This window comes from Giraffa tippelskirchi, chromosome 4 (assembly GCF_054371585.1).
Source record: "Giraffa tippelskirchi isolate mGirTip1 chromosome 4, T2T-mGirTip1v1.2.pri, whole genome shotgun sequence".
Taxonomy (NCBI): Eukaryota; Metazoa; Chordata; class Mammalia; order Artiodactyla; family Giraffidae; genus Giraffa; species Giraffa tippelskirchi.
In genome coordinates, this window is record NC_137278.1 from 205,438,964 (window position 1) to 205,461,656 (window position 22,693).

Genomic DNA, 22,693 nt, shown 5'->3' on the forward strand with positions numbered 1-22,693 from the left:
TGCAGCAGGCAGAAGTGAGTTTATTGCATTAGAAAAAATACCAAAGAAAAACAGCAACACCTCAGTACTAGACACAATTATTAGCTTGACTTCAAGGGCGGAAAGGAATCTCCAAGGTACAAACTTTATTTCTGGGAGGGGTGACAGTCTCATCCCCTGTCCCTTTAGACCCGTGGACCTTGATGGAGGCGTCCCACTGTGATACAATCACACACGCCTCCTTTCTCATTCCGCTTGCCTGTGTGCGCCCAGGTAGAGCTAGCTGGTCACAATGAGCAGGCTCCTGAGGTTCTGGGATACAGAGAAAGGTGAGGATGGGGTTGGGGGGGGTCCTAGCCTGAGCCTGGGCTTCCAGTTAGTGACGGTGGGACTGGGGTGGGGGAGGGAAGGTTTGCCTTCCTGTAGAGCTGAGAAGGCTTACTGCTCCCTCCTCGTCCCCGACAAGCCCTAAAGCACGGGCTTTGGCACAAATGGCTGCTGCGCATGAAGGGCGGCTTTCCGTGAACCGAGGGACTCAAAGTCTCTCAGGGGAGCCGCTCAGGCTGACTTCTTGGTACAGCCCTGGGTCTGGAGGTGACTACTAGAAGGAGAGAAATCAGCTGAGCCTGGATGTGGGGGAGGACAGAGAAGAGAAGGAGCTTGTGAGGCCCACCACGCTCTGGCCAGAGCACAGTGCCCTGGGCAGAGGGGTCTGGAGCAGGAGCCTGGAAGACAGAGAGGGCTGGGCAAGGCGAGCTAGAGCACCTGGCTAAGCAGCAGAGCCGTGGCCTCCACCAGCACGCTGCCCCAGGAGGATCCCAGCCTGAAACGCGTTCTCCACAGCCCAGTTCTGCCAATCGGTCCACACTGAACAGCAGCCCCTGCTAGTTTCTGCTCTGACATATCATTACCACGCACACAGGCAGATCAGTGGGTCTTGAGGAGGATTAAAGTGCTCACTGGTTTAGCTCCCAATCTGAAACGTTCCAAAATGTCACTTAATGTCACAGCTCGTCATCCTGGACGTGCCCTGCTCAGGTCACAGGCAAACACTAAGGCAGAGGAACATCTTTTCCTCCAGTTGAGACCTGACGATGCCAGCTGCCATTGTAACGGCAGAGATGGGAGATGAGGCCAGAGGTGAGCAGCAGCTCTTCGGAGAGGAAAGGCGCCTGCTGCAGGCCAGACCCCAGGAGAGAGAACATAATTCAAGTCTGAGAAGTGGCAAGAGCCGTGGCAGGAGGGACCCACAGAGGCCAGGCCTGGGACTCAGGCACCAGGGAGCTCTGAGTTCTCCACACTCACTCTCCCAACTTAAGGGAGGCTCACAGGAAGCAAGAGAATCTGAAAGCCTCTCCAGGTTAGAAACTTCCAGGTTGTTCCCTGCCTAGAAGCTCCTGGCCAACAGCCCTTTATGAAAATACCCACTCACACCTTCCATCTTGCTTCCTTCAAGTCAGAAGGACACCAGAAATAACACGTGCCTTCAAAACACATTTAGGATACTATAAAAATCCCTATCAGAAATAACTCTACATTTTCTTGCCACCTTGATTCTGCATTATTATGCTTTCTACATCAGGGATATCTTCCAAGAGCAGGGAATCATTTCCCCTTGGTCCCTAGCTGAATACTGCATATTGGTTTGGGTGGGGTGGGTACAGTGACTGTCAATAACCTACATTATTACTTGCAGACAAAAGGCCTGGGTCTCTGCTGCTCCCGACCTTCATTAACTGTGACAGGTCAGCTACACGGAGGAAGAGCAGACCATAGACAGCAAGGCAGGTTCTCCTAGAGCGATGTCAGAGGATTGGCAATCAGTCTAGGTGGAAGGAGGCATGGCTTTATCCTGTTTCCTCTGGACTGGCACTTGCTGTTACTCTCCCCGCATCCTGAGGCTTTTGGTTGCTCCAGTCCGGGCCCCCTGGCCTTGCTGGGGGAGGGGAGGGAAGGTGAGAGAGATCGTGGCTAAAGAGTTCACTTAGGTTGGGTGAGTTACCCTGAAACTGGCCCCATGTGCACCAATCCTTTGGTTCATTTCATGGTGGCGAGTAACCACTTCCAGGTCATGGATAATGTAAAACTCACCTGGGTCCCACAGCAGGTGGCAACCTGGGTGGAGTGTGGGCGTTCTCTAGAAAGAGGTTCTGGGCTGGGGCTCCCCCAAAAGGTGCCTCTTGCTTAAACAAAGCCCCTCCCTTTCTCCAGTGGGGAGGACGCTTAGGAAGCAGCGTCAAAAGTGAACTCACAGACAAGAGAGCCTTAATAAATTAGTATAATACTATTAGAAGGGATGGCATTTTGTTCTGTGTCTTAGCAGCTGTGTCCTACATGCAGCCTGATGATTTCCTTCCCTGGGAAATTTAAAAAGCCGTCCCCTGGTTGTTAGATCTGATGTAAAATTATAAAATAGAAATCTGGTAGGGTTTGTTTTGTTTAAAAAGGAAAAGCCCTGGCGAGGCAGGGCGGTCCCATGCAGTCCGGTTAGCTCTGGCCGTTGGGTCGGCCCACTGGGCTCCCTCCGGGAGGCTGGATCGCGATGGAGTCCAGGAAGGGCCTCAGGGCCTGTCCGAAGGGCCTGCGGAGAGAAGAGACATGGGCGCTGGGGTGGGCTCCCGGATGCAGACAGACACGGCTGGCCACCACGCCCAGCTCTGCCTGTGTGTGTAGCAGGACTGCCATGCCAGGGAAGAGTTCTCTAGTGCCTCATTTCATTTTCCCACTGAGCCCCCCACACCCTTTTTCCCAGAGGGGATCTCTACACAGTCGCTCTGCATTTTCACTCCTGGGGTCCCCTCCTCAGTTAATGCTACCATCGTACTTCCTCCGCCTATACATGCTGGTTAGCTGTGGTTTGAACGAGCTGGCCACATACAGGGAACCAGAGTTTTCTGTACTTTCCGTACTTGTATTTTCTCATGGCATAAGAAGATAAAGTTTTAAGTTAGGAAGCTGAGGTGAAAGAAAAGGAAACGAAAGTCAGAAATGAGGATGGCACACAGTCGGACCTCGGGGGAACTGGGGTCTTCTGGGGAGTACTGCCGGCATTCAGGAAAAATGACAGGTAGAGGTTGTCAGAAGGCATTGATGCCACTGCCCAGTTTGCTCTCAGAGTAGCTTAGCTGGAAAAGACTGCAGATACTGTAGTCTTAGACACTCTCTAGGACTTCCCAGGTGGTCCAGTGGTTAAGACCCCTGTTTCCAATGCAGGGGATGTGGGTTCGATCCCTGGTTGGGGGAAACTAAGATCCCACAGGCTGTGTGGCACAGACAAAAATAAAAAAAACAGACTTTCCAAGATTACTACAACTTTAAATTGGGTTGCCCGCAACATATCTCAGTTATTGCCTTTCTTTTTCTTTGGTGGCTACTGCCGTTTTTGAAAACCATGCCTGAATTCAAAGGAAGTGAAATATTCTAAAGCATAAACAGAGGAAACCAAAAAATAGTAAGCCTAATTCAGACAAGTCCAGAAACTCCATGCATCAAATAATAACAGCGGGAACACTTCAGCTACTCAGGTTTGCTCAGGGCCCATAACCTAGATCCTGCCGTGGGGTTTAACACACCCACTAAGGAGTAGGAAAGCAGGGCCAGGGACAAGGGGCTCTCCTCGCTGGCTAGACGCTGACAACAGCCTTGTTTCCTGAGGGGTTCTGACCCAGGTGTGAAGGACAGCTCACCTTGCTGAGCCTGCTAAACCTGTTAGGATCTCTGCGGGACAGGTCCTCAGTTCAGAGTAACTGAGTCCGTCAGGAAATGGGCCTGGGCCTGGTCCTGCCATGGGCAGAGGCTGCCTGAATGCAGTGGGTGGGTGGTGGGGGTGGTGGTGGTGGTGAGATGGTACTGAGTGTGGGTGTCCCCTGAAAGGACACTGCCTGGATGATGGCCCACAAAGCTTGGACCACATCAGGGTGGGAGGGCTCCAGAGTGTTTTTGAAGAAAACATCTACTGAGGGCTGTCTATGTGCTACGAGGTACAAGGTTGACTGGGAGGTTGTCTGTGAGGATGTCAAAGAGCTCAAGGTACAAGGGAAGAAAGACTGACAGTTTCAAAACAAGTCACGTGACTAATTCTCCGACTTACTCTCTGCTTGTCCATCTAAACTGCCTTTTAACCGAGCACTTGTGGGGACTGGCAAGCTTCATGTGCAATGGGAAAGACAGATGCCAGCATTCTGTACAAACACTGGGGCCAGCGTCAGTGGGTTTCTAAGTTCTGCAGTTGCACTCAGGCCAGGGTAGAGTTGGTACAGGGTAGAGTAGGAGGCAGAGAAGGCAATGGCACCCCACTCCAGTACTCTTGCCTGGAAAATCCCTTGGATGGAGGAGCCTGGTAGGCTGCAGTCCATGGGGTCGCTAACAGTCAGACACGACTGAGCGATTTCACTTTCCCTTTTCACTTTCATGCATTGGAGAAGGAAATGGCAACCCACTCCAGTGCTCTTGCCTGAAGAATCCCAGGGATGGGGGAGCCTGGTGGGCTGCCGTCTATGGGGTCGCACAGAGTTGGACACGACTGAAGCGACTTAGCAGCAGCAGCAGAGTAGGAGGGTGAAGGTAACACAGGTGAGCCTCCAAGAGCAGAAAGAATGGTGGCCTTCCAAGATAGAAGCTTCCATCCCACCCAGCCTGGCAGGATTCTGCCAAGATGGAGGGGGTGGGGGCGGGGGCGGGGGCGGGGAAGGAGGCGGATGTGGGCCAGGGGAGAGACCTTGTCTGTCAGTGGGGATTTCAAAGGCAGAGGCAGAGGCCACTTACGTGGAGAGAATTTCAGAGGGAAGGTCAGTGATGTAAGAAGGGATCTTTCGCCCGGTTAGGAACTGTGCCACTTCGTTGCTGAAGGTGTTACAGTTGTTCTCAAAGACGTTGTAGGCCTCACTTCTGTACATTATGAGAAAGGTTTGGGGCACAGATATGAAAGTCAGTAAGCGTGTACATGAAACTGAAATCAGGTAATGGGACGGTGAGCACAGCTGACTCTGGGGATGGGGAATGCCTCTCCTACACTCCCAAAGCAGAGCTTGGTTTGCCACTCTGGGCATTTTCAGGGAAGAGTGAAATTAAAACATATGGCCCCTCCATTTCAGGAGAGTCTTTGCATTCACAAAAGCCGAGCTCTGGGGTTAGAATTTTAACACCTGAAACTGACTCAAGCTTCTGTAAGAGAAAACCTGCTCCAGTGTATTTCATCTCAACCTCTCTACAAACCCTTTTTCTGATTTTCAGGCCAAATAGTTGGTTGAGAGCAGCATGTGCTGAAATAGCAACAGCTGCTTTTAATCAGAAGAAATAAATAGCTCTTTCTTCCCTCAAAGTTTCAGCAGTAGGTGTGCTGGATGGAACAGTAGTCTTAGAGGCAGTGCTGAGCTCTTTTCGTGGCATGGTAACTCCTTTCCCATCCTACTTGTTCAGCAAATACTGGGCCAGACCTTGGGCTGAGTGCTCTGGGAGAAATGACCTGGTGGCTGCCATCTGGGGGCCAATTATCTAGTTGGGGAGACAGACACGACTACCCACCACCCCTGTTCTCCACTCACCGGAACAGAGACTCCCCCAGGGAGGACAGGTACTCCAGAAAGATTTCTTCTGTGACTTCTGTGCTCCCAACATCAACCACAGAATCTGGGGGCCCAAGCAAAGTCCTTCCCTACAAGAGCCAACCCAAAGAAAGCCAGTAAGTCACTCCCTCTGCTGAATATTTTCCCCCGCCATGGAAGACCACAAATGCTCTGCTCCAACAACTTCTAACTTTCAGAGCACCTGGGGCAGAGGAAGACTTATTTCCTCTTTGTGTCAAGGCTACAACAGCTTAGAGGCTCCTGGAGACTGTCCATGGCTGTGGGATGACAACATGGCTGAGAAGTCGGGTGTCCAGTTTCTGGTGGGGCCCTGGGAAGCTAAGTCTTCCTCAGGTCAGACTCCTGATACTGTCCACTCCTTCACTGGGTAGAGACAGAAACCCAGAATCTGAAGTCTCCCTTGGTTCCCAGCAGGCCTAGTCACGAGGGCCGAGCAGGACGACCAGAAATGGCTCACACCTGGTGGCCATCTTTCCATGCCTATATACATCATGGATGCAGCCAGCTTTTCATATATGTTATTGAGAACTTACTACATACCAGGCCTCATGCAAGGCACTGGAGGTATGTGGACAAAACAGATGAGATTCTTGTCCACGTGGAGCTTACAGTCTAGCAGTAAAGGCAAACCAATGTATAATTATGAGCTGTGATAAGGGTCTTGTTGGAAAAAGTACAGAATGCCATTAGTACATAAAATAGGGGACTTTCCCAGTCCAAGAGGTCAGAGAAGACTTGTCTAAAAAAGTGACAGTGAGCTCACCTGGAGGATGGAGAGAGTTAACCCAGTGAAGGATCAGGGAGGTGGACTGATGTCAGAGGACAGGTTTAAATGTCCAAGGTGTTCAAGGAATAAGAAGGGGGGTAAGGGTGGGGAAGGGCACAACCTGCAAAGAAGCTATCTAGAGAGAGGGACCGAGACCAGATCGGATGGGGCCTTGGAGGCTATGCCGAGCTTTCTGGTTTTTATTCTGAGAGCAGTGGGGAGAGTTCTAACTTAAGCAGGGAATGCCATGATCAGAGTTGGATTTTGAAAAGACTGCTTTGCCATCTGTACAGAGAACCGACTGAGAAGCAAGAGCAGATGCACTGCTGTGGTCCAGGCTAGAAATGAGGGTGACTGGATTAAGGTGAAAACTCTGGAGAAATGAGAAGAGATGAAGAACAGACTGGTTTAAGATACACTTACAAGGTGGAACTGACTTGGGCTTAATGAAGGATTTATTATAGGAGGTGGGGGGCCAGTGGAAGGAAGAAATAGAACATGACATCCCATTTATGAGTATCAAAATGAATGTTTTTTTGGTATTTGCTTGAGTACCTCCTGTGACAACCCTTAGATAGCTCAGACAGAAATTTCTGGAAAAGGGCATGGGATTTGGAGTCAGAGAAACCTGAGTTTTAGTATTAGTGCTGCAACTGGCTGTGTAACTTTGGGCACCTCACTTTCTCTCTCAGAGCCCTCATCGGCTTCACACTGACTGAGTTCATACCAGGAAAGAGGCACTGAGCTGGTGATGGTGACGGAAGAGTGAGACAGTCTCAGCTTATAAGGAGCATACACGGGGCTCCCTGTGGAGACTCAGCAACAGCCCATTTCACCATCACCTGCCCAATGTGACAGAGGAACCACGAATGCCATGGGAGCAGAGAGGAGGGCAGCTGCCTGGTAGATCTGTGAAGGGTATTCTTGAACTGAGTCTTGAGGTCATCATGAAGAACTACACCACAGGGCTACCTACATCGGGCTAGACGCCAGAACTACGGAGGACAGCAAGATTCCTGGACTGTGGAACCTGGGACAGTGGACGGGGTGGGGGCAGACACTCACTGGTGGACAGCTGGAGATACCGCCACTGCCGAAGAAGAACTCATCTTTGTGCACGACTATGGAGGTGTGCCTGCAACGCAGAGAAGAGGTAGAATGAGCCAGATGGCTTAAAACTGGTCTGAGGAAAAGCAAACACCACACTGCTGTAAGAGTAATTTCTGCCTCAGGATATGACTTACAAGGTCAACAGCTTTATAATCCTAACCAAACAGATAAACATCATAGATCAGAGTTTCTCAGCACTGGCATTAGTGACATTTGGGGCTGGCTAATCCTTTGTTGTGGGGGCTGTCCTGTGCATTCTAGAAGGTTTAGAAGATCCTGGTCTGCTCCCACTAGACGGCACTGGCATTCCTCATGCCCTCAGTGGTGATAACCAAACATGTCTGCAGATACTGCCAACGTTCTCCTGGTGGCAGAAATGTCCCCTGTTGAGAACTACTGCTGTGGATCATGTGAGTGGAGGAGAGTCCTGAGAGTCACCCCAACATTAACAAATCAATACTGAAATAAAGCTCTGCAGACCAAGATGTGTTTTCAGACTTTTCATAATGAGATCAGGCGCATTTAGGGTGGTATGGCCATAGATTGTTCCCAGACTTTTCAAACTAACAGGAGCATTTAACCTGGACCATGCTGAGGGAAAGACCAGACGGTGTTCGGTGTGGACGTATTTCAAGTGAAGGTGCTCATATTACCTGGTTCCAGTCAAACAAAGCAATGGTCATCTGGTCAACCAAAATGTCAGTAGGTTCTAGGATCCAGTCAGAACTCTGACCTACGGTTTCCTCAGAAATGGAACAGAGCCCAGCCATCATCCTGTGTCTGACAGGGATGAGTCTGACAGACCAATGAAGATGTGTTTTAAGACCGACGTGGGGTCCTCGTGACTTCTATAGTTAGAAAACTTGGTTGGGGTGGGCATACATCATTCTGCCTTTCCTTAGGACAGGGTTTTTTATCCTCTGTCTGGTAAAATATCTGCACCACTGATATTTTCAGCTGGATAATTCTTCGTTGTGGAGGGGTGTCCTGTGCACTGCAGGATGTTTACAGCAGCAACCCTGGCCTCCGCCTATCCACCCTAAATGTCTCAAGACACTGGTAACTTCTGGCCGGGAACCACATTAGAATGTGAAGACTTGTGGCTTAGAGAGCTAAGTTTCAAATTGGAAGCCACAGACTGGACCCTGAAATGCATGGATGCTGTTTGATTTCATAAACCAGCCAATGTAAGGAGTCCCCCCCAACTTACCAGATGCCTTCCAGTTGTTTCCCTGCAGAGAAAAAAAAAGAGATTTAGCCACTTGGGACTAGACTAACTTGGAACTTGTGCCTCCAGAGCGAATTCAGACCATCAGAGGGACCACTATAAACCTCTTGGGGACCTCTAATAAGGTCCTTAGGCCATGACATGAAGTGTCCTGTTAAATAAGTTAAAAAATAATCAGAATCCTTAATCAGAATTCAAGCAGAAACACTGGTATTGATGTACTCATTTTAAAAAAAATTTATTTACTTGTGCCAAGTCTTAGTTGCAGCATGTGGGATCTAGTTCCCTGACTAGGGAGAGAATTCGGGGCCACTGCATTGGGAGTGCGGAGTCTTAGCCACTGGACCACCAGGGAAGTCCCGATGTACCCAATTTTATGTCTGCTTTTCTCTCCCCTTTAGGGTCAATTCAACTCTATCTTTTTACTTTCTCTCTCATCTACAGAGACAAAGTAAAACAAGAGTATAGAAAAGCTATTATCCACTTCTTCATTGAGCATCAGTTCAGTTCAGTCGCTCAGTCGTGTCCGACTCTTTGCGACCCCGTGAATTGCAGCACGCCTGGCCTCTCTGTCCATCACCAACTCCCGGAGTCCACCCAAACCCATGTCCGTCGAGTCGGTGATGCCATCCAACCATCTCATCCTCTGTCGTCCCCTTCTCCTCCCGCCCCCAATCCTACCCAGCATCAGGGTCTTTTCCAATGAGTCAACCCTTCACATGAGGTGCCCAAAGTATTGGAGTTTCAGCTTCAACATCAGACCTTCCAATGAACACCCAGGATTGATCTCTTTTAGGATGGATTGATTGGATCTCCTTGCAGTCCAAGGGACTCTCAAGAGTCTTCTCCAACACCACAGTTCAAAAGCATCAATTCTTCGGCACTCAGCTTTCTTCACCGTCCAACTCTCACAACCATACATGACCACTGGAAAAACCATAGCCTTGACTAGACGGACTTTTGTTGGCAAAGTAATGTCTCTGCTTTTAAATATGCTATCTAGGTTCGCCATAACCTTCCTTCCGAGCAGCAAGCGTCTTTTAATTTCATGGCTGCAGTCACCATCAGCAGTGATTCTGGAGCCCAAAAAAATAAAGTCTGACACTGTTTCCACTGTTTCCCCATCTATTTCCCATGAAGTGATGGGACCAGATGCCATGATCTTAGTTTTCTGAACGTTGAGCTTCAAGCCAACTTTTTCACTCTCCTCTTTCACCTTCATCAAGAGGCTCTTTAGTTCTTCTTCACTTTCTGCCAATGTTTATTAAGTGACTATTATACTTCAGGTGATGTTCTTGGCATTAAGGATATGTCAGAATGCAAAGGAGACCAAAAAAAAAGAAATCTCCTTCATTGCATTCACAGGGTGGGGAGATAGGACAGACAATAAATAATCCTAATAAGCATGATAAATCACAGTAGGTTAACAATAATGAGTGATAAAAATAAGAGCAGGATACGGGAGACCGGGCATTTCAGGGATGGCCAGGGTGGGCCTATTTGAGAAGATGACATTTGAGCAAAGGCCTGACGGAGGCAAGGGAGGGAGCCATGCAGAAGCAGGACATGCTAGGTGTATCTGAGGGACCTTCAGGAGGCCAGTATGGCTCGAGTGGGTGAGTGAGGAAAAAAGCAGGAGGTGAGCAGAAGTAATGGAGAAGCAGGTCACGCAGATCAACTTGGAGAAGTTGCGAACTTTTCTAAGACTGAGCTGTCCAGCATGGTAGTCACTGACCACAAGTGGCTTTTAAAATCAAAAGAACAAATTCAGTACCGCATTTCGAGCACTCTCAACAGCCACGTGTGGCTGGCAGTCAGCCATGGGACAGTGCGGGTCGAGAACGTTTCCATCACGGGAGGAAGTTCTATTGGATGGCACTGTGGGAACCTTAGTTTTCTATTCTGTTAGGGAACAAAAGGCATAGTAATAGTGTCCACTTCATAACGTTGCCAAAGTTAAAAGAGATGACGCATGAAAGAGGCCCAGCACAGTGCCTGGCACATAATATGTGCCCTGCAAAAAGAATAACTCTTGTTTCTTTAAAGCTTTACAATTTGAAAGTTTTATGGCTGCTCTCACAGCACCTTGGTATAAAAACTACCTACTTACAGATCTCTTCCCCCCATTAGACTATAATGGTCTCAAGGACAAGGGCCATTGCTTATGCATCTTTGTGATTCTAGGGCTGAGCAAAGAACCTGGATCAGAGATGTTACATGCACAGCTGTGGTGGCTGACACACGGTGCTAATGAGGCCAGAGTTCTTAACCTCAATCTTGGCTGCCCTGGCTTGTTATTCAAATGACTTTGCAACCCTAGCATATTGCACCCTGCTTCTGCCTTCTCAGATGCCCACGCTCAATGACCCAAGAGGACAGGTGGCAGGTACAGATGCACTGGTTCAAACCCAGTCCTACTAAAATAATGGGTTTTTGGAAAGAGGCCTCAGAGACCTTCCTGCCACTTATTTTTATACCTGAAAAACAATGCAAAGTTGTGGGATACAAGCCCTACTTCATTCTCCTTGATATTCTCTGTACTGATCATTGAACTTGTCTGTAAGCTGGACATTATGCGTGACCACGTACTTGTTAGAGCAGCTCAGGTAGAAATGTAATGTTAGTTGCCCTGTGGCCCGCTCTCATGAGGACAAGAACCAGGGTCATAGCCTCCTCTGGGGGTGACCAGCATTGTAAAGTGGGACTTAAGTGATTTTTAAATTTTTTTGTTCAGACTGAGACACAATAGGTGAGTAGGTGGTGAGGGTTTGAGCCTGAATCAGGGCACAAGGCCATTGCGGGATGTGAACTAGGCTCAGTGGCTAAAAGCACACTACAGAAAAGCAGACTGTTTTCCCACTAGGACTTCCTCAGCAAGCTGCAGAGTGCATGGGTCAGATGGCTGCATGTCTCTAAGCTTGCTGGCACACTCACTGCATTGATTTGGAAGCCTGTGAGATATGCACATGAAAACAAATGGAAGTTGTGGATATTAGCCCTGTTTTTCATCATAAACAACAAAGAATGTAGACTGAGGTCCTGATTATAAGAGTAAAGTCAGTATATAAAAGCCAAGGAGAAAATACTCCATCTTCCTCCCTCGCCAATTAAGGTAGTGGAGCTTGTGTGTATAGACATACAAGTTGGCAATGGGACGTGCTCAAGATTAATACCTTGTATACTGCTGGTGCTAAATAAATATCTACTAATAAGCATAAAGTGGGTGGCAGGGATGGGACTCCAGGGGCAGGCGACATTAGCTCATGGGTGTAAATTGAAAGTAGCCCTAGCTCACCTCAGGCTTCTCTCGTAGCTCAGTCGGTAAAGAGTCTGACTGCAATGCAGGAGACCTGGGTTCAACCCCTGGGTCGGAAAGATCCCCTGAAGAAGGAAATGGCAACCCACTCCAGTATTCTTGTCTGGAGAATCCCAGGGACAGAGGAGCCTGGCAGGCTCCAGTTTATGGGGTAGCAAGAGTCGGACATGATTGAGCACACTAGCTCACCTCCTAGGTGTCTCCCCATAGGGACAAAGCGCTCTTAACTGGCAATGTTGTAATCTGATTTTCCAGATTACCAGCAATGTGAAGGGGTTAACTGAAGAAAAAAAAACCCCAGCTTATTCTCTAGATGGTGGTTTGGTTGCTAAGTAGTGTCTGACTCTTGTGACCCCATGGACTGTAGCTTGCCAGGCGCCTCTGTTCATAGGATTCTCCAGGCAAGAACACTGGAGTGGGTTGCCTTTTCCTTCTCCAGAGGATCTTCCTGGCCCAGGAATCAAACCCTGGTCTCCTGCATTACAGGTAGATTCTTTCCTGAGCTATGCAAGTTTCCCTAGTGGCTCAGCTGGTAAAGAATCTGCCTGCAATGTGGGAGACCTGGGTTCGATTCCTGGGTTGGAAAGATTCCCCTGAAAAAGAAAATGGCAACCTACTCCAGTATTCTGGCCAGGAGAAGTCCATGGACTGTATAGTCCATGGGGTTGCAAAGAGTCGGACATGACTGAGCAACTTTCACTATTCTCTAGAACCACTAGGTAAATGTTGAGTCTATGTGGGAAAAGGTAAAAAGAAACATTTTTGCACCATAAGTGGACCTCTGGACCTATTTTGTAAAAAAAAAAAAAAAAAAAAAAAAAAATATTGCTTATTAGCAGGGGGCTTGCCCCTCCTTAAGTCAGGGAAAGGTCATCACAAAATCAAAATACAAAACACTGTTAAAAACTAAGAGGTATTTTAATCCTCAAAAAAGGATAGATTTAAAACTACTTAATACTTTAGCTCTAGGAGCCAGTACAGGATTTTTTCTCAGGATAAAAATAACTAATTTGTGAGTTCTTTTCTTTCAGTACTGAGTGGGTTCCCTCTTAATCATTGCTTAGTGTTATCAGTCAGGCCTTGAAGCAAGGCTTTGAGGTAGGTCTGCAACATCCTGTCCCTTACTCAGCTTGTATGATATTTACTGAATTCCAGGGCTTCCCAGGTGGCGCTAGCGATAAAGAACCTGCCTGCCAACACCGGAGACAAGAGGGTTCGATCCCTAGGTGGGGAAGATCCCTTGGAGAAGCAAATGACAACCCACTCCAGTATTCTTGCCTGGGAAATCCCATGGATAGAAGAGCCTGGCGGGCTACACTCCATAGGGTCACAAAGAGTTGGACACAACTAAAGCAATTTAGAGCGCATGCACAATCAGGAATTCTTGTCCCCAGTGGAGCTTCTAGTCCAGGTGGGGCTGGGGGAATGGACACAGATAAGAAAACATGCAATTATAAGATAGAATAAATGCTATTAAAGGAGATCACAGGATGTTATCAATACTTTACAGAGACACATGACCAAGATTTGAGGGGCAGGGGGACAGGGAAGGCTTCCTGGAGGAAGAATACTTCAGTTGAGACCTCAAAGATAAGCAGAAGTTATCCAGGCTAAGAGATGGGAAGAGAAAGTATCCCTGGCAGAGGGCACAGCCTTTGAAAAGCCTGAAGGTGAAAAAGAACAGTTCAGTCCTGTTAGGATGTACAACCATCTTCTCAGACCCTGGGGTTCTGTTAAGACAATTAAGCCATAATGCCTTGAGGATCTACTAGGACAAATAGTTACTCGGATCATTTTCCCCAGGGCTTAGTTGTCTTGTAGAACCCAGCTGAGAAAGTCTTAAGTAGAGAGTGTTCAGGATGTGGGGACTGGTGAGGGTGGAGAGAAAAGCAGAAGGATCATGAAAGGCCTGGTAAGTCACATTCGTTTTTTCATTTTGCCATTAAGAAAACGGCAGTTATTACTAAATTAACTCATTAGATGGATATAAAACAACACACACAATGAAGAATAAAAATCTAAAACAAAGCACAATAGATGGCATTAAAACATTAAATAAATCCCCTCAGATTTAAATACATTCTGTCTAATCTTTAAGCCTGAGCTTGTCTCAATCATTCCTATAATCAATATTTACTGACCACTAGCTCTGAATGACCCCTAGGGAACACACAGGGGAGACAGAGTCCCTGCCTTTCAGGAGCTCAAAGTTCTTGAAGTCTTTCTGACACATCCAGCCCACAATGGCCTGTCCCATCTTTCAAGGCCTAAAATAATTGTTTCACCACTCACTTCTTTTTGGCATCTAATCATAATCTCTTTTGGGCTGTTATCTAATGTGGCATATGTACAACATTATTTTTAACTAAATAAACTCCTCAAGGACAGCCTATGTGTTTTATTTTGTTACTATTTGTACTATAGAACTAAGCAAGAAACTGAACAGTGTAAAATCTCAAATATTCATTAGATTGCATTCTGCTGAGAATATATATTTATATACATTCTATATGCCTAAGTCTTTAAATCTGAGAACAATTTTGAGACAGGCTTGTAAAGAGAAAATAAACATGATCTTGGAACATGTATATGCACACAAAACTTCAGATCGGAAAGCAATCAACAAATACAAAATATCCCTTAGCACAATTAAATAAATACATAAACCTCCACATTTATTTTTACTTACTTTAGCACAGAAAGAGGTCAAGGAATTTAAAGAGCAGCCAAAATTATTAAAAGAACAAACTGAAGGACAATCATAATAGCTAATTATCTTAGGCAAATAGTGACCATGAAAAAAAAAGTACAATCAGGCCATCTGCTCAATTAGAAAGATAAGGATATTTCTGGGGTCATGTTCATGGTGAGTGAGAGACTGTGGAACAGGAACAGCTTCATGAGGAGCAATTCTAGAAGAATGAAAAGGGGACAGGGTAAAACTGTGGAGTCCACACTGTTTCAGGGGAGAACGGAATTACACTGAGCTTTATCTGGTCTAGTCATAACTGTAATAGACTAGATGGGGTCTTATAATGAGGAACTGTCACAAGAGTATTACAACTAAATTAAAGAGCCAGGCCACCCCACCTTAAAAAAACAAGATTAAGAGGGCACTGCTGATGAGGTCACACTAGTTCAGGACAATGAAGGCCAGGAGGGATGGTCATAAATCTTTGATTATGATGGGCACACACACTGAACCCAGCTATTTTCCTCATCCAAATTTGAAACACCTGGCCAAAATGCCTTTATAAACTTGAATGAGGTACCTACTTTACATCAATTATAAAGGAACAGATTACACAAGAGAAGTGGTATAGCAAAATAACTGAGAACATGAGCTCTGGAAGTCAAGACTGCCTGTGTTCACAATCCAGCTTTGCTACTTACCAGGTGTGACCTGGGGGCAAATTTCTTAATGCCCTTTATCTCAGGAATCTCAACCAAAACATGGAGGTAATAACAGGACCTATCTCACAACATTGTGGTGAAGAATGTAATACATGAACATACTCAGGAAACAGAAGAGTCTGGCACATGGCAAGCAGTCAGTAGGTTCTAGCTATTAACATGCTTCTAGAATTCATTAAAAAATCAGGAAAAAACCTGATTTTTTAAACATTCAAATATATTAATACTTAGGAATGGTGAATCAATGGATGGCTACTCACAGAACTGGGACACACTCAACTTTAAAGTTAGTGATGTTTGGATGGGATGAACCAGTAAGGCAATGCCCATTTTCCATGTTTTTAACTCTAGAAAGTACCAATTATCAGCTCTGATAACCCTTTTTTCATTACTTTTACAAAAGGCAGAGAAGCAATATGAGAAAAGGGGATAGAGAAGAGAGAAGTAGATTTGCAGGCAAGGTAGTGTTCTCAGAAATACCACTGCAATCAAAGGTGCCCAATTGATGAAGTTCCAATTTGGCTGAGGTCTTCTAGGATTTCACATCTATTAAAAAAGCTTTCAGATGGGATGGGAAGGAGTCCCAGTATTCCACCTTCAGTTAAGGCATTTTCTTCTTCACCCACTGAACTCTACAAAGGTCTTCCAGTGCCAGGCCAGGCTCTTTTTGCCTAAGGGCCTCAGCAGGTTAATTCCCCTTCTGCCTGAAACCCTCTACCTCACCACCCACCTTGTGACTACTTCCTCATCCTTAAGTTTCCAACTTAAAAGCCACTACTCCTGATTCTCTTATTTAAAATAGGTCTCTCTTCGTATTTTTTGTCTCACCACCTAGTTGGCTTCCTGCACAGCCTAATACTTTTCTCAATTTGTAATTATTTCATATGCTTAATTATTTTTACTGTCTTCCCCACTAAATAGCTCCATGATGGCAGAGAACATCTTTATTCATCACATCATCTTCACTTAACACTGACTAGCATATAGTAGGCACTCAATAAATATGTTGAATGAATTATGAACCAATGGCCCGAAGGCCCCTTTCAGCTAAAATCAGTAACTATTAGATAACAGAACAAAAAATATCCAGTGTAAAGGTGGAGGCTTTTATTGATGGGCCTAGGAAGTATTGAAGTGACACCTCACTATGATCAAGCTAACTAAATGGCTCCATTCCAAGAGGTTTAGTCAGAACTTGACTGATGTAATGTACTAGTGACTATCACCTTCCTCAAACAATGACTCTGTAAGTTTTGCTTTCAGATTCGCCTTACTCATTTTAACAACTGGAGAACTAGGCCCAAACTTCTAAACATGGATTGGCTACATAAGAATTATCTGAGGAGCTTATTAAAAAGACAGGTTTCTGGACCAAAACTCCAAAAGATTCTTATTTAGTACTTATGTAATAAGGCTCTAGAATCCATATGTTTAAAACTCTGTGGGAAAATTCCCTGGCAGTCCAGTGGTTAGGGCTCTGTGCTTTCACTGCGGAGGAAGAGGGTTTCAATCCCTGGTTGCCGAACTAAGATCCCGCAAATCAGTGTGGCCAAAGACAATGCTTATTTTGCAATATATGTATAGTACACAATTCAAAAGATACAAAAAAGTTTACAGCAAAATCTCCCTTTCATTACTGTCTCCCAGCCTCAAGTTGCCCTTTTCATAAGCTAACACTCTTACCAATTTTCTTATGTATTCCTCCAGATAACTATTTGCCTAAACAACATGTATCCTTTGCTTCAAACACCCAATTGCATATAGAAAGAACTATTTCAGTTTCATTTTTTCTATTCCCATTTAACAATATACGCTGGAAAGGAAGGTATCTCTGTATTTTTAACAAGCACCCTAGGTGACTTCCGATGGAAAGCCAAACAGGAATCACTCATTGGCCCAGAGTTAAGTGATTAAGCTCACTCCATTAAGACATGTTAAAAACTCAAGGACACACAAACTCAAAGGTAGCCTTGCTTACTTGACCTCTCCCCTCTTGTCTCATGGACATGAACTAAAACATTCTCTAATGTCTCCACAGAAGTCAGGAAAAACTAGCCATTCACACGGATGCTCCCAAACTGTTCTGTTTTCAATTCCCATAATCCTTTCCTGCCCAACAGCATCTGAAATCACAAACCGGACTATTCCTAGGTTACACAAGACATTTTGGTATTTGGGTTATAAAAGAGGATTGGTCTGCGCTAAACTGGGACTGGTTTTCTCTCCTGGTAGTTAAGTACTTTAATGGAGCACAACCGAAAATACTTCCTTCACTAATCATTACTGACCCAACAGCATCCAGTCTTCCAACTGCTTTCTCACAATGTGGGCAAAAGCAATTAACTTAGAAACTGTCGAGAAGACCGCATGAAGTCAGGCCGAACTCGGTGAATTCTCGAGTTCGGAAGCCGGGAGACCCCGACTTTATTCTCTCTGGGGGCGATTGGCGGGGCCCCTGTGCAACACGCTCTAGCCTTTTCTCCCCACCTACCCCAGAGACTGCAGGAAGAGTTTCCCTTTGGCGCGGAGCGAAGGCTCTCCTCCGCAGTGTCCCTTTCACCATGCGGGGCACTGCGCGGCAAGGTACCTTCGCCTCCCCTCCGAGGAAGGGGGAGAGTAAGGGGGCTCCACGAGCCAGTCAGGACACCCGCCAGGACCGAGCGCCGGCTTCCCTCTCCTCCCAGCTGGAGGGGCTCTGAAGGGCTTGAGGAGGGCGTGACTCCTCCCTCCCCTCTCCTGGGATTCAAACTTGATGACTGCAAACTGGGGCTTAGGGGTCCCCCACCTCAGACGCACACCTTCTCTCCTCGGGCGTTTCTCCATCCTCTGGGCCTTCCCTTGAGCCGTGACCCAGGCCTGCCCCCCTCGGCCAGCCGTCCCGGAGCCCTCTTGCCCGGTTCCCGCCCGCTCCCCACAGCCCCCTCACCCAACATGATGGGGCTGAGCCGCCGGGCCAGGCCCTTGGACAGGTCGTACACGTAGAGCTTCACCGGATAGAGATTCGGCGGCTCCATCGGGACCCGTGGCGGCGGCGGCCACGAAGTCCCTCGGGCACCGGGCAGCGGCTTGGACCTTCCCGTACCCGACGGGGGAGGGGAGGGGAGGGAACGGGAGACCGAGCCCCGGCCCGGCCTGAGGGGCGGGGAGAGGCCGCCCTGGGCTGCTCACGCCCCCGCACCCGCCACCGGCAACGACTACTGTGAGGTGACAGAGCGGAGACGGGCACCGTCCGCGCGAAAGACAGCGCGGGGGCGGGGACGCACTTTCGCGCATGTGCATAGTGTCCTGACGGACGGCGAGGGGCGGGGTTTGGCGGGCGGGGGCGGGGCTTCGCAGACCGCGTGGTGGTAGTTGGGGACAGGTGTGGAAAGCGTCTTGTGGGAGTGGGCGTGTTTGCTGGACCGGAACGGGGCGCGCTGTGCGTGATGACGTAAGCGGCGTTGATTGGGTGCAAGAACAGGAGCTTGCGCGTGCGCGGCGCCCCGCCTTCTGCCCAAATTGATCTCTTCCTCGAGGTCAAGGTAGGCGGGGAGGGGTTGTGCTCTGTTGTTTGTTGCTTCCTGGCCACGGCTGGCTTCATTCTGCTTTGCCTACTCAGTCTTGCGAGGCCCCGTAGCCTCGCCGTGCGGCAGTGTCAGCCAGAAGTGTGCAGACCCGAGGGGGTGGAGGAGACAACCTCTGATCTCCGTTTGTTCCTCCGGGGAGAAGCCGGCACCTGGCCTTGGAGGGCCGCTTCGTTTGAGACCTCAGTGGGCATAGCTGGCTGAGGAGTTGGGGAAGATTTGGGGGCAGGATGAGGATAAGTGGGTCTGCTAAAAGACGGAGTACCCTGGACTGGGAATCTCCAGTCCAGATGGTGCCGGAGGCGGGACTGGACCACCAGGTCAGGCTACCCATTGGAAGGGTTATCCCGGGCCACCAGCCCTGAATCGTCCTTAAGGGATGTAGCTCAGGAGAGGCTGCTTCAGGAATGGTCCCCATGCCCTTTTACCTTTGCATCTCAATTACCAAACACTCCAGGCAGCAGGATACAGCATCCACATTTCTCACAAGTAACCCGTAGCCTTTAGGACAGATCTCAAAGGAGCCTAGGAGTCGATAACTTTTAGGTTTAAATTTACTTTGTTACTGATCTTCGCTTTCTTTCACCTAGTGAGCAGTAACAACATGTCAGGGTGGGAGTCTTACTACAAAAATCAGGGTGATGAGGAAGAAGAAGAACAAGAAGAGGGCCTTGAGGCAGGTGGTAAGTGACTTTCATTAACATGTACCATTGTGTGTGTGTGAAAGACTTTCCCTGCCTATCTCTGCTGGATGACCCTTGTTGCCTCCTGCCCCACCCTTCTCTCCCCAGAGAATCTCCAGTACTTTTCTCCCTTTGAACTTTGCAGAGCTGCCCTGAAAGTGAAAATGAAAGTTGCTCAGTCATGTCCGACTCTTTGCGACCCCCGTGGACTATACAGTCCATGGAATTCTCCAGGCCAGAATACTGGAGCGGGTAGCCGTTCCAGGGGATCTTCCCAACCCAGGGATCGAACCCAGGTCTCCCACATTGCAGGCCAACTCTTTACCAGCTGAGCCACTAGGGAAGCCCTAGGCACTTTTATTCGGGTCCTACTCTAGTCTATGGGACATTCCTAGTCTTAAACTTTTGCTGGGTACTGATAGATTGAGCTCCAGTAAATTACACTGAAACATTGGTATTAAGGGTCACGTTAGGTGGCTCAGGTAAGACCCTTCCTCACCCAGGAAAGTAGTTTTTCTCATTCTTGGACCTCAGTGCAAAAATGCTTTCACCCTACAATAACTGCAGCAACCAAAGAGTCAATGTTAGCAACACAGTTACAAGAATCATTCCCTCACTTTAGCGTGGTATTTTGTGAGTATGTGTTCAGGCAACACAGTAACACATAGGCCAAAGGAAGAGAAACAAGGGGTGCATGTCTGTTGTTTAGTTAATAAGTCGTGTCCAACTCTTTGTGACCCCATGGACTACAGCATGCCAGGCTCCCGTGTCCTTCACTGTCTCTCAAAGTTTGCTCAGATTCATGTCCACTGGGTCAGTACGCTATCTAACCATCTCATCCTCTGCTGCCCCCGTCTCCTTTTGCCTTCAGTCTTTCCCAGTGTCAGGGTCTTTTCCAGTGAGTTGGCTTTTTGCATCAGGTAGCCAAAGTATTGGAGCTTCAGCATCAGTCCTTCCAAAGAATATTCAGGGTTGATTTCTTTTAGGAAATCATGTACTCTACATACTGGTTAATGTAAGTCCTGGGTAGAAAATTTTAAAGTATTTTTATTAAAAGTGAGAAATACAAGAAATGTAAAAAATGAAAGATCTGTAATCTACATAATCTACCACCCTTACACAGCCATTACTAGCATTTTGGCAGTTAGCGTATTTCCTTCCTATATCTTTCAGACTATGTATTTCCTAAGTATATATAGTCTGTTTTTTGTTTGTATCTGATTTTTATATAATTGTAATCATGGTGCTTATATTTTTTCCTTTTTAATTTATACTTTCAAAATTTATGTTTTTCAAAAAGCATTTTAAACATAACTTTGTGTGCCTTTTTTCTTTACTGTACTATAGATATATCTTTCCATGTAACTGCAAATATAGCCTCTATGACTCATTTTAAATGTGCTGTGATTTTTTTCAGTCTACCTTCCTTTGGACATTTTAGTTTTCAGTTTCTTACTTTAATAAACAACATTGTGGAAATTTTTGCATAGGGTTTTTCCATATCTTATTTTCTTAATATAGATTCCTAAGAAGTAAAATTCATTGGCTCAAGGTAGAATTTTTCTTTAAGGTTCTTGGACACATATTGCTATATTGCTTTAGAAAAGATGGGTAAATAAATTTATTGCATTAGGAAGCAGCATAGTCAAAAGGGAGACGACCAGATATTATATGTCTTTTTATGAAAAACTCAACATCACCTATAATGTAATTATGCCAGAAAAAAAGAAAAAAATAAAACCAAATCTGATGAAGCCTCTGTAGGTCCTTTGTGGAAAAGACAGAACTATGTTAATCTACATCAAAAGAATATAGTCAAGCAAAATCCAGAAGGTGGAAAACTGTATGACATAATGTCTAGATTCTTCAGCAAATAAATTACAAGAGACAAAAGACAGAGGAGCTATCCATGGATTGAGAGGCTTTAAAAACTTTTTTTTTTTTAAGTCAAAACCAGTGTGTAGGAACGTTGGCTTGGATGACTAAACTATAAAGAAAAATAATGAAAAATGATTACCAAAAGTCAGGATGGTGGTTACTCTTGGGAGGAAGTTCAGTTCAGTTGAGTCATTCAGTTGTATCCGACTCTTTGTGACCCCATGAACCGCAGCATGCCAGGCCTCCCTGTCCATCACCAGCTCCCGGAGTTTACCCAAACTCATGTCCATTGAGTTGGTGGTGCCATTCAGCCATCTCATCCTCTGTTGTCCCCTTCTTCTCCTGCCCTCAATCTCTCCCAGCATCAGGGTCTTTTCCAATGAGTCAGCTCTTCGCATCAGGTGGCCAAAGTATTGGAGTTTCAGCTTCAACATCAGTCCTTCCAATGAACACCCAGGGCTGATCTCCTTTAGGATGGACTGGTTGGATCTCCTTGCAGTCCAAGGGACTCTCAAGAGTCTTCTCCAACACCACAGTTCAAAAGCATCAATTCTTTGGCGCTCAGCTTTCTTTATAGTCCAACTCTCACATCCATACATGACTACTGGAAAAACCACAGCCTTGACAAGATGGACCTTTGTTGACAAAGTAATGTCTCTGCTTTTTAATATGCTGTCTAGGTTGGTCATAACTTTCCTTCCAAGGAGTAAGCGTCTTTTAATTTCATGGCTGCAGTCACCATCTGCAGTGATTTTGGAGCCCAGAAAAATAAAGTCAGCCACTGTTTCCACTGTTTCCCCATCTATTTGCCATGAAGTGATGGGACCAGATGCCATGATCGTAGTTTTCTGAATGTTGAGCTTTAAGCCAACTTTTTCACTCTCCTCTTTCACTTTCATCAAGAGGCTCTTTAGTTCTTCACTTTCTTCCATAAGGGTGGTGTCATCTGCATATCTGAGGTTATTGATATTTCTCCCGGCAATCTTGATTCCAGCTTGTGCTTCCTCCAGCCTAGCGTTTCTCATGATGTACTCTGCATATAAGTTAAATAAGCAGGGTGACAATATACAGCCTTGATGTACTCCTTTTCCTATTTGGAACCAGTCTGTTGTTCCATGTCCAGTTCTAACTGTTGCTTCTTGACCTGCTTACAGATTTCTCAAGAGGCAGG

The 22,693-nt window shown here is 46.7% G+C and overlaps 2 protein-coding genes across 8 annotated transcripts in view; one reads left to right on the top strand and one right to left on the bottom strand.

The window, feature by feature from the left end:
* Positions 1–18,599, bottom strand: DESI1 (desumoylating isopeptidase 1). 4 transcript variants are annotated; one of them, XR_014081576.1, is made up of 7 exons: positions 18,325–18,599; positions 8,651–8,672; positions 7,396–7,465; positions 5,523–5,632; positions 4,744–4,866; positions 745–2,560; positions 1–605 (listed from the first exon to the last, which is right to left on the bottom strand). XR_014081576.1 is itself a non-coding variant. In XM_081587693.1 (6 exons), the coding sequence occupies exons 1-6, from the start codon at positions 18,410–18,412 to the stop codon at positions 2,467–2,469; spliced, it is 507 nt and encodes a 168-aa protein (XP_081443819.1). In that variant the 5' UTR covers positions 18,413–18,599; the 3' UTR covers positions 1–2,466. The 4 variants fall into 4 exon arrangements, 2 of the variants coding, with proteins under 2 accessions (XP_081443819.1, XP_081443820.1); XR_014081577.1 differs by lacking the exon at positions 8,651–8,672 and having other exon boundaries at positions 18,303–18,599; XM_081587693.1 differs by having other exon boundaries at positions 1–2,560.
* Positions 15,176–22,693, top strand: part of XRCC6 (X-ray repair cross complementing 6) — a 27,646-nt gene continuing 20,128 nt past the window's right edge. The window contains exons 1-2 of one of the 4 annotated variants that reach the window (XM_081587688.1): positions 15,176–15,443; positions 19,552–19,644. In XM_081587688.1, the coding sequence (XP_081443814.1) occupies positions 19,566–19,644 (79 nt within the window). In that variant the 5' untranslated portion in view covers positions 15,176–15,443; positions 19,552–19,565. Of the gene's footprint in view, positions 15,444–17,793; positions 17,982–18,889; positions 19,282–19,551; positions 19,645–22,693 lie in introns of those variants that run through there. The other 3 variants (XM_081587685.1, XM_081587687.1, XM_081587686.1) reach the window with 3 other exon arrangements.